This window comes from Oryctolagus cuniculus, chromosome 11 (assembly GCF_964237555.1).
Source record: "Oryctolagus cuniculus chromosome 11, mOryCun1.1, whole genome shotgun sequence".
Classification (NCBI taxonomy): Eukaryota; Metazoa; Chordata; class Mammalia; order Lagomorpha; family Leporidae; genus Oryctolagus; species Oryctolagus cuniculus.
This window is the reverse complement of record NC_091442.1, coordinates 33,547,365-33,564,268: the sequence shown is the minus strand read 5'-3', so window position 1 is coordinate 33,564,268 and position 16,904 is coordinate 33,547,365. Positions and strand designations below refer to the sequence as shown.

Below are 16,904 nucleotides of genomic sequence, written 5' to 3'. Positions count from 1 at the left end.
TGCCCCGACTGGGACTAGAACCCAGTGTGCCGGCGCCGCAAGGTGGAGAATTATTAGCCTAGTGAGCCGCGGTGCCGGCCCATATTGTCTTCTTCATCCAAAGCTTTGCCACCCACCTTGGTGATGTTAACATGAAACTCATCCAATATTCTAGCCTCTCAGTATTCTGACTCCCCATTCTCTCCTTAGCTACACAGATACTTGAGCACTGTTTCCTTGGTTACGTATGACAAGTTAATGACCCAGAGCCAGTTCTGCCCTGAGACTCAGGTAATCAGGGTAATAGGGTCCATGCAATGGGTTCTAGCTCTTTTCTTCTGATTCCCCTCCAAAGGGTTGAAAAGCAAATATGCCCCCTGTTCCAGTTCACTTTGCTGGTACCTGAGGCCCTAGCTTCCCACCCAAATGATGCCAATCCCCTGGGATGGCCCTTTGCAGGGATCATGGACATAATTTGGAAATCTGGGCTTGGGTGTTCATATATATAATGTGAGAACCTTTATGGTATAGGATAGTGTCAAGGGTGGAAAAAGTAGAAGACCAAAGACAACCCTCATTCCTGGCTAATAAGAATGACTGGTATTTCTTTACTAATAATAGCTTTAGTCCTGCTAATCATAAATAGGATTTATTAAGATATCAAATTATAGGATGTTTTTTTCTGCTTCCTCACAGTGTTCAATCCACAGCACAGTACTACTTTCAATCCTCCCTCAAATCACCTAATTTAAGCTCAAATCCTAAGTTCTTTCTAACACATTTATTGAGATGCCCCTGTTCCCCACAAGGAAGTAAATTCAACTCTGACCACAGGTGTGTTCATAGGGGTCTTAGACCAGTAGGTATCAATATGCCAAAAGCTAGTTAACAGAATGGGATTTTATGTAAATAATTGAATAGCAGTAATTAATATCATCATTATCAACCATGGTCTTCCTGATAAGGAAAGCAAACAAACTAGAGATATATCCAACAATGAATTTTCTGAACAATATGAAGTGAAAGAAGCAAGACACAAAATAATGTAGGCTACAGTATAAACCAATTTATATCAAGTTAACAAGGTAGTGAAGCAACACTGTTTAGGGCTGTACTTGCAGAGCTTTAAAAAGCAGAGCAGTGGTCACCAGAATAGGATGATGGTCACTTCTGGACAGCGTGGTCATTCTGATGGAAATGGGTGCATGGGGGTGCTACTTGGGCATCAGTGAGTTTCTATTTCTTGAGTTAGGTTGTATGGTTACATAGGTGTGCATCTTATATTCATTAGTTAGATCATATAGTTTGCATGCATTCTTCATTATGTATGTTATATTTTATAATAATAAACACAAGAAAACAAGAATGCTAAATAGGAAAAGACAAAAAAGGGGATATTTCTTTTTTGTAATATATCTTCCACATAAATTGGTTAACATCAAGTCATTCATCTAATGGCAGTTACCCATGGATAACATGATGAATTTTAGTGTCTCTAGCTAGAAAGATGATGCACAGCCTATGGACTTAGTTGTGACCACATGGACTTTCTCTTAAGAGGCTTTACCCAGAAGAGGTCAGGTCTCCCTAGGGACATTCATGCACTCTACCTTGAAGGATATTTCAGTTGTCATGGTGAATCCATGGGTGATGACAGGTTCCTCTTCTGCGGTCCGTCCCTTCCAGCAGTCCAGCTCCACACAGCGACAACCAGACAAAAGTACTTGGCGATACATCTCGACAGAGGAGTTTCCAGCCAGCTGGCCAGCTACAAGACACCGACAAAACATAGCCTAGAATCCCATGAAGCAAGGAAGATAACAGTAGCATCCTAGAAAGGCCCATCAGCTATGGGAAAACAAGGAGCTCAAGCACTGAAACAGAGGGTCTCAGCTTTTGTCTCAACCTACCAGAAAGTGGTGGTACTATCCCAGATGGAATTGTGGATCCCTAGCAGTAGGTTGGGGGAAGAGACATAACAATGACATAATACATGTTTACCATATGCTTTTTATAGATCTTTGGCTTTATATGTATTAACCTTTTAATCTTCATAAAAATTGTCTGCTAAAGCTATTTTTGTAAAAATGCCCAGTTCAGATAATGAAAATGGCATAGAGTAGTTCAGTTGCCCAGATTTCCAAAGCTAGCATGTAGCAGATCCAGCAGTCTGCTCATGAAGTAGATTCCCCAAATTGATCTACAGACTCAATTCCCATCAAAATCCCATTTTTTTTTTTGGCAGAAATTAACAAGCTGATCCCAAACTTCACTTGGAAATATAAGGGACCCTTCTTAGTCAATAAAATACTGAAATACAAAAATAAAATTAGAAGAATCATACTTTTCAATTTTAAAATTTATTGCAAAGTTACAATTATTAAAGCAGTAAGGTACTGGCATAATGTTAGACATACAGATTAGTGAATTAGAATTAACACTCAAGAAGTAAACTCTCAATTTATGGTCAACTGACTTTCAACAGGATTACCAAGGTAATTCAATGCAGGAAAAATTGTCTGTTTAGTAGAACATTCTGAGAAAACTGGGGAGTCATATTTAAAAGAATGATGTCAGATCTTTGTCTCACATCACATACAAAAAATTGACTCAAAATCAATGGTATTCCTAAATATAAGGGTGAAACTATGAAACTCTTAGAGGGGCTGGTGCTGTGGCGCCAGCATCCCATATGGGCACAGGTTTGCATCCCGGCTGCTTCTCTTCCGATCCAGCTCTGTGCAATAGCCTGAGAAAGCCAAGGAAGATGGCCCAAGCACTTGGGCCACTGCACCCGCATGGGAGACCCAGAAGGAGCTTCAGAATGGCACAGCTCCGGCCCTTGAGGCCATCTGGGGAGTGAACCAGAGGATGGGAGACCTCTCACTCTCTGTCTCTCCTTTTCTCTATCTATAACTCTACCTCTCAAATAATAATAATAAAAATAAAACCCTCTTAGTAGAAAACATGGGGGTATATCTTTATGACCTTGATTAGGCAGCGGTTATATAGCTATGACACCAGAAGCACAAGCAACAAAAGACAAAATAGAAAAATTTTATCAAAATTAAAATTTCTGTGAACAGGACTGAAATATCCTACTGAAGTCATGAGATTTGTGATAGTCAAAGCACCTGAGAGGCACGATGACAGAAAATACTAGGCATGGAAGCCAAACTATTCCTATTTCACTTAAGAAGGGAATGGAAGTCACTAATTTCTCTATAAATTATTTTGAGAAGGTGAATAATAAAAATTGGGAGTCAAGCACCTTATCAACACACACATTTAAATCTTTGGTTTTTCCAAAGTAAGATTTTCTTTGACTTATACTCTTAAAAACCTCCATCATTTTTTTATAGCCAGTTAAAATATGGCATGTGGATGAAAACTGTCAAAATGACTCTGAAATGACTCTGCCCTGTGGAGACACACAGGACAAAGAAAATGGGATTAAGGCTATTGGCTTAGTTTTGTTTTTATATGCATGTCAGGACACTCACCATCAGCATAACAAAAAGATGACATTCTTGAGTTCTAAAGAGCCTTGGTCAATACACTGAAAGGCTGATTAAGTATGTTTGCATAATCACTTTTCTGTACTGGAAAAAGAGGTGTTTTTGTTTTTGAACACAGAAATGTATTTTGCAAAAGAAAAAACACTGGCAAACAATCAGGAAAGATCCTGAAGCTGGGTAATCAATTTTCCATTTATAATGTCCTTGAAGTTTATTATCATGACAAGGATTTACAAAGGTCTTCCTGTATAAAAGTTAATAGGATAGTGAAAGGAGAAGGAAAACAAATATTTGTGCATTATTCCTAAATTTAAGGGACAGCTATGCTAGCTAAAGGTAGTGAAGAATTCAAATTATTATTAAGTTAACTCATTGCCAAGTGCTTTCCCTCAAAAAATTGCACTAGTCTTTAAGGATAGACTTTTATGTCTGTACTTCTTTAGGTAATTGTCTATTGACTGTATCTAACACTATCATATTCTGTGCAATCACTAAGTCTATTTCATTCATACTGTTTGGGTGTTACTAGCATTGCCATGGATTTAAAAGCTAAATCTGATTTAAAGGTGTAGAAAGTAGATACTTAACTGATTAGTAGAGTGTTCTATCATGAGTTTCTAGAACTTTTTGAATTTGTAATTCTTTTATGCCAAAGAACAAGTAGAAGACTTTTGAAGTATCAAAAAGCTGATGTTTTAAATATTTATTTATTTGAAAGGCAAAGGGAGAGAGAGAGAGAGAGAAACAGAGATCTTCCATCAGCTGGTTCATTCCCAAAATGGCCATAAGGGCTAGGACTGGGCCAGGCCAAAGCCAGGAGCTGCACCTTGGTCTCCCACATCGGTTGCAGTACTTTGGCCATCACTCATTGCTTCCCAGGTGCATTTGAAGGAAGCTGGTTAGAAGTAGAGCAGTTGAGACTCAAATTGGTAATTTGGATGTGGGATGCCTCTGTGGCATCATAATGTCGGCCCCCAGTCAATGTCTTTAAAAACATTCAGAATGTAGCCACAAAAGAACTTGAAAATAACTAAAGAATGAGTGTGTATTTATATATCTTTGTTTATTATCCAACTCCTAAAACCAACAGAATTACTCCAATGCAACACTGTTGCTCATTGTTAGAATAAATAATATTTTATTAGAAGTGGAAGTCTCTCAAAGAAATATTTTGAAAATCTATATTTATTCTTAATTTTCCTAATCTTTGGAATGCATACTAACTTCCTGCAGTTTTACTTCATTTATGGAGATTTTCTCAAACACAAGTATTAATATTCTTCATTATTTTCTACCATTCTCAAAGTTGGTTTATTTTTCTTCCTTAAAATTTTGACCTTTTCATTATCACATTCCATTTACCTACTGTATTTCCCTTTGATTAGAGCAAATAAACATAGCTTCTGAGGTCAGTGGAATACCAGGTGTTGGGATTTGGGATTTGTCATTAGACTTTCAACACTTGGCATCATCTCCACTGGCTGTGAACAGCTTCTGCAACATATTCCAAGCCCTTGATTGAACTTCTGACCTGCAGCTACCTCTCAGATCAGTTCATAAGACTATTACTGCCTGTAGTCACAGCTCTGCAGCTTCTCACTTGACTGCACTCATATTGGGTGGCTGTTTGGATTCCCTTGAGCTTTGTCTCAGATTACCCAAGGCATCAAATGATAGAAGGGGCCAGAAAATTGAAAAAAAACAAAAAAAAAACAAAAAAAAACACAATCCTTCTAGCAATACAGACTTTTTCAGATCTCAAAGACCGGTGATTAATTTCCTATCTTTTATGATTATCATTATTTTTTGTCTTCTCTTTAACTGCCAGGGCAAAAAAGTTCTAGAATGTGATGCATTTGTTAATGCTGACTGCTTTCTCTTTGCTTTTAATTCTGGAATAGCCATTTTGGTGCACTGAATCCCACAGCTACACCTGAGGGTATTGCTCAAACTACAGAAAACGTGTAGTTCATCTTGATCATCTTTGAAGGCATCAATTTGATGGAGCTGTTCTTTCTCTGTTGCCACAGTCTTTGTTGCCTCACTAGAGAGACCATGAAGCTCTTGAACACAGAGCCAATTGCCATGAGATGCCTTATGTGCAAAAATGTCTGGGAAGAGCCCAAAGATTCCCATCTTTGAGAAAACAACTTGAAACATATGCCTTACTGTTTATAGGAGCTTCCCCATTGGTGTCTGTACATCTTCCCAAACAACTTTTCTGTGGGAGGCAAATGCTAGTTAATGGGATAGAAAAATACAGGAGACATATTTTGTACCCTTACAATTCAGGTAGGGACACAAGTGTAAGCAAAGAACAAGTTTCTTATTCATCAGTGAGTTTAAACTCTTATCTCAATCCTACGCTTCAGGTCACCCTTTCTCCTTCACAATGGGGTAGTTTATTTAGGTTCTGATATGCTTCAGGGTTTACAACTCAGTCTTAGGGTAAATCTTGACCCTTTTAAGTCAGTCATGGCAGTTACATTTACTGCACTAGTGACTGATGTGGGCACGAGCACATGGTCATAACTCTGGGTTCCATCATATACAGGTGTCTACTGGACGGGGGCTGGGGAAGGATGTTAGGGGAACATCTAGGAACATTTCCCTCACTTTTAGAAAGGAACACACACAGGAACCTTTCCTGTGCCTGTGGATCTTGACTCATGGAGTAGCAATACTGTGAAAATATGAAGGCACCAAAAAGGAGTACCTGGATGCCCAATGACAATAATGAATTCCTGTCGGCGCCGCGGCTCACTAGGCTCATTCTCTGCCTGCGGTGCCAGTACCCCGGGTTCTAGTCCCGGTTGCTCCTCTTCCAGTCCATCTCTCTGCTGTGGCCCTAGAAGGCAGTGGAGGATAGCCCAGGTGCTTGGGCCCTGCACCCGCATGGGAGACCAGGAGGAAGCACCTGGCTCCTCGCTTTGGATTGGCACAGCGCGCCAGCCGTAGCGGCCATTTGGGGGGTGAACCAACGGAAGGAAGACCTTTCTCTCTGTCTCTCTCTCACTGTCTAACTCTGCCTGTCAAAAAAAAAAAAAAAAATGAATTCCTGACTCAACCATTTCTCTGCTGGGCAACTTACTGTGTGAGGTAATAAATCCATTAATCTGAAGCCCATTAAGTTACAGCATCTTCTTGCATTCAGACACAAGAACCCTGGCTGTTTTAAATTTGTCTTCATTTTACAAACAAAAAAACCCAAGGTTCAGAAGAGTTCAGTATATAATTTACTTAAAGGCAAATTTAAGCCAGGACAGTTTATAAAGTACTTCAAAAAGTTTGTAGAAAAAAGAATTAAAAGATAAATTTAGAAACAGGGTGTTCAGCCTAGAGGTTAAGATGCTTCTATCTCAAGAGTGCTAGGGTTTGATTACTAGCTCTGGCTCTTTTTACTTTATTTTTTAAAGATTTATTTATTTGTTTGAAAGATAGAGTTACTACACTCTTCAATTGGCTGCGATGGCCATGGCTAGGCCAGCCTGAAGCCATGGCCTTGGAGCTTCATTGTAGTCTCCCATGTGGGTAGTAAGGGCCCAAACCCTTGGGTCATCTTCTGTTTTCCCAGGTGCATTATCAGGGAGCTGGATTGGAGATGGAACAGCCAGGACTTGAACCAGTGCTCATATGGGATGCTGGTATGGCAGGCATCAGGTTTACTCACTGTGCCACAATGCTTGCCCCTGGTTCAGGCTCTTGACTGGCTTTTTGCTAATACAGACTATAGGTAGACTTGGCAATGGCTCAACTAAGTTGTGTTCCTGCTAATCATGTAAGAGACCTGAATTGTATTTCTGGCTTCTAGCTCAGTTCTGTCACAACCTTGTGGGCATTTGAGGAGTGAACTAGCAATGTGAGCTGTCTCTGTCTCTCTGCATGTCAAATAAACTAAAAAAATTTTAAAGGTAAATTTATCTTTTGGGGCCGGCGCTGTGGTGCAGTGGGTTAAAGCCCCAGCCTTCAGTGCTGGCATCCCATAGGGCACCAGTTCGAGTCCAGGCCGCTCAACTTCTGATCCAGTTCCCTGCTAATGCACCCAAGAAAGCAGTGGGGGATGGGCCCTAGTCCTTGAGCCACCACACCTATGTGAGAGATTCGGAAGAAGCGGACTTTGGATCAGTTCAGCTCCAGCCATTGCGGTCATTTGGGGAGTGAACCAGTGGATGGAAGACCTCTCTCTCTGTCTCTGCCTTTCTCAGTCTGTAACTCTGTCTTTCAAATAAAGAAACCTTTTTTATAAAAAAAGGTAAGCTTGGTTTTGTATAAAAATTCTTTATATCCACACTAACAAGGAATCTTAAAAATTATTTAAAAAATGTTTGTACCAAAATGGCCTTTTATTTATTTATCTAGAAACCTTTTATCAAGGAATATAATCTTCATGCAATTCATATATACACATTTAGGAACACAGTGATTCTTCTCATCCTTCCCTCCCTTCAACTCTTCTTCCTCCTCCCTTTCTTATCCCATTCTTGTTTTTTACTAAGATTTATTTTCAATTAACTTTATACACATAAAATTAACCCTACACTAACTAGAGTAGTTAGTACGAAAAAAAAAAAAAAAAAACCTTGTTCCTCAACAGTTGAGACAAGAGCTATTTAAAGTCATTGCATTTCAAAGTGTCAATTTCACTTCTATAGATTAGCTTTTTTTCCATTAGTTACCATGAATTTTTTTTTTTTTTTTTGGACAGGCAGAGTGGACAGTGAGAGAGAGAGACAGAGAGAAAGGTCTTCCTTTGCCGTTGGTTCACCCTCCAATAGCTACTGCGGCCGGCGCACTGTGCTGATCCGAAGCCAGGAGGCAGGTGCTTCTCCTGGTCTCTCATGTGGGTGCAGGGCCCAAGCACTTGGGCCATCCTCCACTGCCCTCCCGGGCCACAGCAGAGAGCTGGCCTGGAAGAGGGGCAACCAGGACAGAATCCGGCACCCCAACCGGGACTAGAACCTGGTGTGCCGGTGCCGCAGGTGGAGGATTAGCCTATTGAGCCACGGCGCCGGCTTCCATGAATTTTTTTAAAGTCTGTTATGTCTCCCAAGCTCACTTTCTTTCCACTCTACCACTCATGTCTTCCAGGTAGGTATATGCTTTAAATATGAAATAAATAGTGAAAGGTAGCATTTGCTCAGGGATAAATGGAGGAAATACGAAAGACTCAAAGCCTGGGTTGGTAGAGGATGACACAAAAGCACAACTAGGGCTTGAATCATTCTTAGGCTGGTTCTGCAGTCAAAACACATTCTTAGGGGCCGAGGCTGTGGCACAGTGGGTTAAGGCCCCAGCCTGCAGCGCTGGCATCCATATGGACACTGCTTCCAGTCCCACCTGCTCCTCTTCCAATCCAGCTCTCTGCTATGTCCTGGGAGGGCAGTGGAAGATGGCCCATGTCCTTGGGACCCTGCGCCCATATGGAGAACTGGAAGAAGCTCCTGGCTCCTGGCTTTATATCGGCTCAGCTTTGAGCATTGCGGTCATTTGGGGAGTGAACTAGCAGAATGGAAGACCTCTCTCTCTGTCTCTACCTCTCTCTGTAACTCTGTCTTTCAAATAAATGAAATAATTCTAAAAAAAAAAAAAAAGCATGAGGAAAGTAGCTAAATAATCATTTGATACAATCAATCATAATTCCTCAGATTATTGAGATACCTAAGCTCTCAAGTCAATATAATTTATTTGAGAGACAGAAAGAGACCTACCTCTCATTTGCTGGTTCACTTCCCTACTGCCTGCAACAGTTGGGGCTTGGCTAGGCGGTAGCAAGGAACAGATAACTCAATCCAGATCTCCTGCGAAGGAGGCAGGAACCTAACCACATGAGACATCACTGCTGTCTTTCAGGGGACACATCAGCAGGAAGCTGACATTGTAAATGCAGCTAGAGCTTGAACTCAAGCACTACAATATGGAATGTGGGCATCCAAAGTGGCATCTTAACCACCGTGCTTTAAAAGCTGACCCCTTATAAGGTTTTTTCTTAAGCTGAAAAAAGACATTCATATCCAGAGATAGAACCATGTTGCCTAGACTGTGTATCCAGAGCCATTATCTCCCAAATGATTCGGAGCATGAGGGGGTTTATGAAGAGCTACAAAGTATGTTGAAATGACTGCACACTGTTCATTCTAGGATTGTTTCCTTGAGTCAAAGAGTGGATTCCTTGAGGAAAAACAATAATTTAAAGCATAACCATTGCTGAGTGTTGCAAGACCATCCAGAACCCTAGAAAATGACTATTGTAATTAAAAACCAACTAATTTTGTGCATATATTTCTCTCAATGATTCAATTTATTTTTTCTTCTGGGCATGTTCAATATTCAACAAAGGGGCAAAAATGAGTAGAAAAATAGACATAATAATGCACTGCTAAAATGATTGGTTCTGCATACTGTATATTTAATTTTTATGATTTCATTGAATGTTCAAAATAAAATATTCCACATATTTTAATTCTCCTGATTTGGAACAGTATTTCTCAGGAATACAAGTTCTTAAGTTGCTCAAAAAAGAATTACAGTAATGACAAGGGAGATGTAAGACTGGTCATCTCCTTAATGATTGTAAATCTCTGGTCCTTTTTCCTATATTCAAAATACACTACAGTTGGATAGGCACCTGGTGTAGCAGTTATCATGCTGTTTGAGATGCTCATATCCCATATTGGAGTGCCTGGCTTTGAGTCTCAGCTCTGCTCCTGATTCCTGTTTCAGTTAATGTGCACTCTGGAGGCAGCAGTGGTGGCTCAGGTAGTTGGGTCCTGTTCCTCTTGGGAAGACTTGGACTGAATTTCAGATTAGATGGCCCAGCCCAAGGGTTAGAGGGCATTCGGGGAGTGAACCCATGAATAGGGGATCTTTCTATGTCTACCTGCCTGCCTGTCTGCTTTTCAAATAAATAAAATAAATATTTTAAAATGTAATATATATTCTAGCAGAGGCTAATTTTTGTACGCAGCATTTCTTAAACTCATTTGAAAAGAAAACCTTCCCTTTTTCCACAAATACCTCCTATATGAAATAATGTTTCCACAGACAAAATTTCTACTTCTCTGGAAATGGCAATAAAATCACTTATCTTCTAGGTATTGATTTTAAAATTTAATATGAGCCCTATTGTTCCATAATATTCTATGTTATAACATTCTTGATTGGTTTTGGGGAGTTTGCAATTTCAGATCATAAATGCTTACATTTATCAACTTTTGAAAATAAAAGTTTTATAATATTTTATCTGCAATTAAAATAATGATACTACTAATAGTGTATAAAATAAAACCAAATTGACCCATAAGTCAAATGAGGTTTTTATGCTAATATCTTCACATTGAAACCAGCCTGACACAATGGAGTGAAATTCTCTGCCATATTTGTTCTAACAAAGTTCAAGGGAAAGAGGCCATATGAGTGACTCTAGAAGTAATGATACTGACTGAGAATTCTTAACGAAATGCAGTGCGTTTGTTTTTGTCTTGTTTTGTTTTTAAATAACTGGGATGGACATTTTACACAGAAGTTAAGGTGCTACTTGTTTGGCCCACATTGTGGAATAGCAGGTCAAGCCACTACTTGCAACAACAGTATTCAAAGTTTGAGTCCTGACTGCTCTGCTTCTTATCCAGCTTCTTGATAATACTCTGGGAAGGCAGTGGATGTCAGCCCTAGTACTAGTGCCCTGCCACCCATATGGGAGACATAGATGGAGAGCCCAGCTTCTGGCTTTGGCCTGGTCTAGCCCTGGCTGTTGCAACCATTTGGGGATGGAACACCCCCACTCTCTCTCTGCTCTCCACACTTTTCAAATAAAATGAAAATAAATAAAAATTTTAAAAAGGAAAAAATTGAGTAGTTTTTCTGTTTGTGTTAATGTGTTAATGTTGACCCATTTTCTTAGAATTATTATTGTGCTGTTAGTAAAGCAAATGAGTAATTATGTATAAATTGTTAGGTAACCAGATTGCTAGGAAGCACAGCTACAGAAACAGGAATTTAAGTCAGAAGATATGGGTGGAAATAATTGTGAATCATGCTTTTATAAGAAAAAAATAAAAATATCTGTCTTCCCTTGTTTTGTTCACTGAAATAGTTCAGAAACAGCACACAGGGTCATGATGATCGTTACACATACTGTGTTTAATTCCACCTAAAGGAACCAGGACTTGTTGGGAAAATGATTCCTTGTCTGGAGCAGAAAGAAATAAGGTGAGCCTGGAAGATCTTTATGTGCCAGAAATCAAAGACATTTTCAAAAGCAAAGTGTCATGTCAAGAGGATGCAGATGCCAGCCTATACAGGTCTCCCACTGCTCAAAGTTGAGACAATCTGGCCAACAGAAGGAGCATAGTGACTGTCATTAAATGAATACACACAAAATCTGAAAAGCTTAAGTCCACAATGGTATGCAGAAAGAGAAAAATCACTATTTTCCCAAGGAAATTGGAAAGAATAGAGTGAATATCTGATTAGTCTCACCATTCAATCATTTTGGTATTGCTGACTCTACATGACAAATACCCTAGAAAGTCATGAATATCAGTACATCAATTAAAAGGCATCTTTGGACTTAAATGGATTGTTTTAAGATCACTCAGTATTGTGACTTTCAGGTAGATAAGACCATATAAAATATTCAAAATTCAACTGGGCATAAATTTAAGTATTTTTAAGAATCTTGTCCTAAGTATATGATAAATGCAAGACTCTATCGTGTGCTAGGATTTTATTATTTAGAAAACATATATGTACTGAAATGGAGTGACAGAGAGAAATACTGCAATCTCCCATCTGCTCTCCAAATGCCTACAACTGCCAGAGCTGAGTCAAGCTGAAGCCAAGAGCTAGGGACTCAATCTCAGTCTTCGTGCAAGTGGCAGGGATGCAAAATTTTGAGCTATCATTTGCTGCACCCCAGCGTGCCCATTATCAGGATGCTGATATCCCAAACAGAGCCAGGATATAAACTGAGACACTCTCATATGGGATGTGGGTGTCCCAAGTGGTGGCTTAACCACTGTGCCAAACATGAACCCAGGTTTTTAAAGTTATACTTTGGATCCTTTAAGTTAAAGGTCTTGACTCAGCTTGACTTTCCAGAGACTCCTTGAATTTAGATGAGAAAAAGGTTTACATCTTCAATTTTAACATTCTCTACAGTTATGAATATAGGTCATAAGCCACAGTAATATTAGCATGATCCATGCTTTTTTTCTCCTGTAGAAATCACAAATATTTTCACATCATATTCCATTTGTTGCAAATATCACAACATATTTCTTTGACTCATTTAAATTATGTTAATAAAAAGATAAATATTATTTTGTGTTTTACACTTGTTAAAAATACTCTGTGGAATCTGTTTCCTTTTTTTTTTTTTTTTTTTGACAGGCAGAGTGGACAGTGAGAGAGAGAGACAGAGAGAAAGGTCTTCCTTTTGCCGTTGGTTCACCCTCCAATGGCCGCCGCTGCAGCCGGCGCACCGCGCTGATCCGATGGCAGGAGCCAGGAGCCAGGTGCTTTTCCTGGTCTCCCATGGGGTGCAGAGCCCAAGCACCTGGGCCATCCTCCACTGCACTCCCTGGCCATAGCAGAGAGCTGGCCTGGAAGAGGGGCAACCGGGACAGAATCCGGCGCCCCGACCGGGACTAGAACCCGGTGTGCCGGCGCCGCAAGGTGGAGGATTAGCCTAGTGAGCCACGGCGCCGGCGTCTGTTTCCTCTTTAATCCTAGATACTTTATTTTATACATTTAACATTTTGAGATGAGTCCACAGGCTTTTGTAGTCTGCTAAATAGGTCAATGGTATTAAATAAAATTAAAAAACCCTAAGAAGGAAAAAAAAAAAAAGTTCCTATATAAAGGCTTATGTACTTGATGAGGAGCTGAAAAATTTCCATAGGCAACCTGAGGAATAGAATCCAAGTGGCCTAAATTGATAATCTTGTCTTAAACTTATAGAACTTGTACTGGTTTTAAAACAGGAATGAAAATTCCTTGACACTCTCCCATAGAAAGTTGTGGTCTTACATCCCCTCTGACTCTGAAATATACTTCTGACCCTTCTACAAAGCAAGAAGTGACACTATAGAGCTTTGTAAGTTAATTGCCAAGAGGCAATTAAGCTTCCTCTTTGTTCTCTGGGGCACTTAACTCTTATAGCTAGCCCTGAGTTATCACTTAAAATGAAATCCACCTATCCTTGGATTGCCATGCTGTAAAGAAGCCTTTGTTACATGGTAAGGTCTCCTGTAGGCAACCAGGCCCATCCTTCAACCTGAATCCAGCTGTTGGGTCATTCAGCCTAGATGCCAGACTTACTGTTGAATCCTCCAGATGATTCCCAGTATCCACCCCATTCCCCCATTCTATTCCTAACTAAAGCCTAAGACACCAAGGAACAGAGGCAAGCAATACCCCCAATTTGTGGTCTGAAATCTTTATCTACATACTGTGACAAGATAAAATTGTGGGGCAGGCACCCGGTGTAGCAGTTACGGTGCTGCATCTCATATTGGAGTACCTTGTTTCAAGACCTGGCTCTGCTACGATTCCAGATTCCTGCTAATGCACACTTGGGAAGTGACAGGTGATGGCTCAAATACTTGGGTCCTTGCCACCCACATGGGAGACCCAGATTGAATTCCTGGGTCCTAGTTTCCTGCTTGCCTAGCCCTGGGTGGGCAGGCATTTGGGGCGTGTACCAGCATATGGAAGATTTGTCTCAGTATTTCAAATAATAAAATTTATATATGTGTGTGTATATATATATGTACATATATAATATATATAAATATTATATAAATAAAATGAACATAATATATAAATATATATTATAATTAATATATAAAGATTATATAAATAAAATAATATATAAATAAAACAGTGGTGGTTTTATGAAATTGAGTCTTGGAATGTTTCATTATATAACAGTAAATGAGTAGAATGTGGTTTAGGATGACAACAAATAAACGTAGCTTTGTGACATGAATTTTTGTTAGCACACAAGGTCGGTTGAAATGAAAAGGCGACAAGATGGCTTGAAAGCCTTGAAATTTCTGTGAAGAACATGAAATTGCAGTTCAAATGACTGTAGGACTCAGACTATATGGCTCCAACTAGGTAGTCTTGAATTACATGGAATCATCTAGGGTAGCTCATTCTAGTTCTCCAGAAGCTATGTAGCTATCTTCATCCAAGATTGACTGCTATTCTAAGCTTTGTTCACCTAATGAAGGATTCCAGGCTAACGCTGGGCTCAGGATCAACACATTGCACATTTGAATTTGGAGAGAATTGATTTCTTTAAGGAATTCTAGAGGAAGAAATTCTTTTTTTCACGTGGTTGGACCTCCATGGCTATCAACAGCCTGTATATCTCCCTTGTCTTTATGTGCATCCCACTGTTGGTTACATGACACACAGCCTTGGATAATGAGCTACAAGTTTATCAAAAACTACCCTCAAGGTGTGGAGAACATCTTCAACACACAGATACCACATAGGATCCCAGACTTGTGATGTATCAGGTCTGGCGGCCTTAGATGTTTGTATGATAGACTTTGTGAACAGGAGAGTGATATACAGCAGCAACATCCCTACAAAGACTTTTTGACACCTATGATAAAAAATCTGCCATATAGGCATAGATGTTATGGCACAGTGAGTGAAGCTGTTGTTTGGGATGTCTGCATTCCATTTTGGAGTCCTGGATTCCTGTCCGAAACTGTTTCTGATTCAATTTCATCTTAATGTGTCTGGGAAGGCAATGAGTGATGGCCCATGTGTGTGGGTTCCTGCCACCCATGTGGGAGACCTGGATGGAGTTCCTGCCTCCTGGCTTAGGCCTGGCCTAGCCCAGGCTGCGTGAGCATCAGAAGATGGAAGATCTCTTTCTCTGTCACTCTTTCAAATCAATAAGTACATCTTAAAAAAATAAAGATCTGGGGCCAGTGCTGTGGCCACAGCCTGCAGCGCTGGCATCCCATATGGGTGCTGGTTCTAGTCCTGGCTGCTCCTCTTCCGATCCAGCTCTCTGCTATAGCCTGGGAAAGCAGTAGAAGATGGCCCAACTCCTTGGATCCCTGCACCCAAGTGGGAGACCTGGAGGAAGCTCCTGGCTCCTGGCTTTAGATCAGCTCAGCTCTGGCCATTGTGGTCATTCGGGGAGTGAATCAGCAGAATGCAAGACCTCTCTCTCTCTGCCTCTCCTTCTCTCTGTGTAACTATGACTTTCAAATAAATAAAATTATTCTTAAAAAAAATAAAGATCTGCCATACAGAAAATGTTCTGAATGAAATATTTTGATAATAAAAATATGTATTTATTATAAGTTTCTCAACTATGACTATGGTGAGGTAATATATACATTCATATATTTCAGTAGTTTTACATTAAAAATCATGGAAAACAAGACTAGTGTCTGCAAATACTAGCTGATAGAATAAAAAAGGGAGGGAACGATCCAACATGGGAAGCGAGATACACAGCAGACCCATAGAATGGCAGATGTCCTAAACAGCACTCTGGCCTCAGAATCAGCCCTTAAGGCACGCGGATCTGGCTGAAAAGCCCATAAGAGTATTTCAGACATGAAAAGCCAAGACACTCTGGAAAAAAAAAAAAAAAAAAAAAAAAAACACAACACAAAACACCTACATGACAGACCTCCACGAGTGAGATCCCAGTGGAAAGAACAGGTCATCAAAGAAGGAGGTACCTTTCTCTGAAGGGAGGAGAGAACTTCCACTCTGACTACGACCTTGTCTCAATATGATCAGGGTCGGTGAACTCAAAAGGCTTCCATAGCCTTGGCAACTCATGACAAGACCTAGGGTGATTACTGATGCCATAAACAAGAGTGTCAATTTGTTAAGTCAACAACAGGAGTCACTGTGCACTTACTCCTCATGTAGGACCTCTGTCCTTAATGTGCTGTACATTGTGATTTAATGCTATAACTAGTACTCAAACAGTATTTTTCACTTTGTGTTTCTATGTGGGTGCAAACTGTTGAAATATTTTCTTAATATATGCTAAACTGATCTTCTGTATATAAAGAGAATTGAAAATGAATCTTGATGTGAATGGAAGGGGGGAGGGAGAGGGAAAGGGGAGGGTTGCGGGTGGGAGGGAAGTTGGGGGGGGGAGCCATTGTAATCCATAAGCTGTACTTTGGAAATTTATATTTATTAAATAAAAGTTTAAAAAAATCATGGAAATGTTCAATTTAGGATCTAGTTAGGAAATTCATTGTTCTTTTTTTCCTTCTTAATTATTATATTTACTCAGAAATGTAAGTGTCATTCATAGGTCAATTTGTTTTTGTCTAAAGGGCTGTTCCACTTTGAGCAAAAAGGAATTCACTTTTTACAGAAGTTATTAAGGGCCATGGAGCCCTCCTTTAG

At 39.9% G+C, this 16,904-nt stretch overlaps 1 protein-coding gene across 4 annotated transcripts in view; it reads right to left on the bottom strand.

The window, feature by feature from the left end:
- Nucleotides 1–16,904, bottom strand: part of PLCB1 (phospholipase C beta 1) — a 788,982-nt gene that overhangs the window by 213,347 nt on the left and 558,731 nt on the right. For all 4 annotated transcript variants that reach the window (XM_051846235.2, XM_008256382.4, XM_051846234.2 and 1 more), the window contains exon 11: nucleotides 1,590–1,747. In XM_051846235.2, the coding sequence (XP_051702195.1) occupies nucleotides 1,590–1,747 (158 nt within the window). The remainder of the gene's footprint in view (nucleotides 1–1,589; nucleotides 1,748–16,904) is intronic.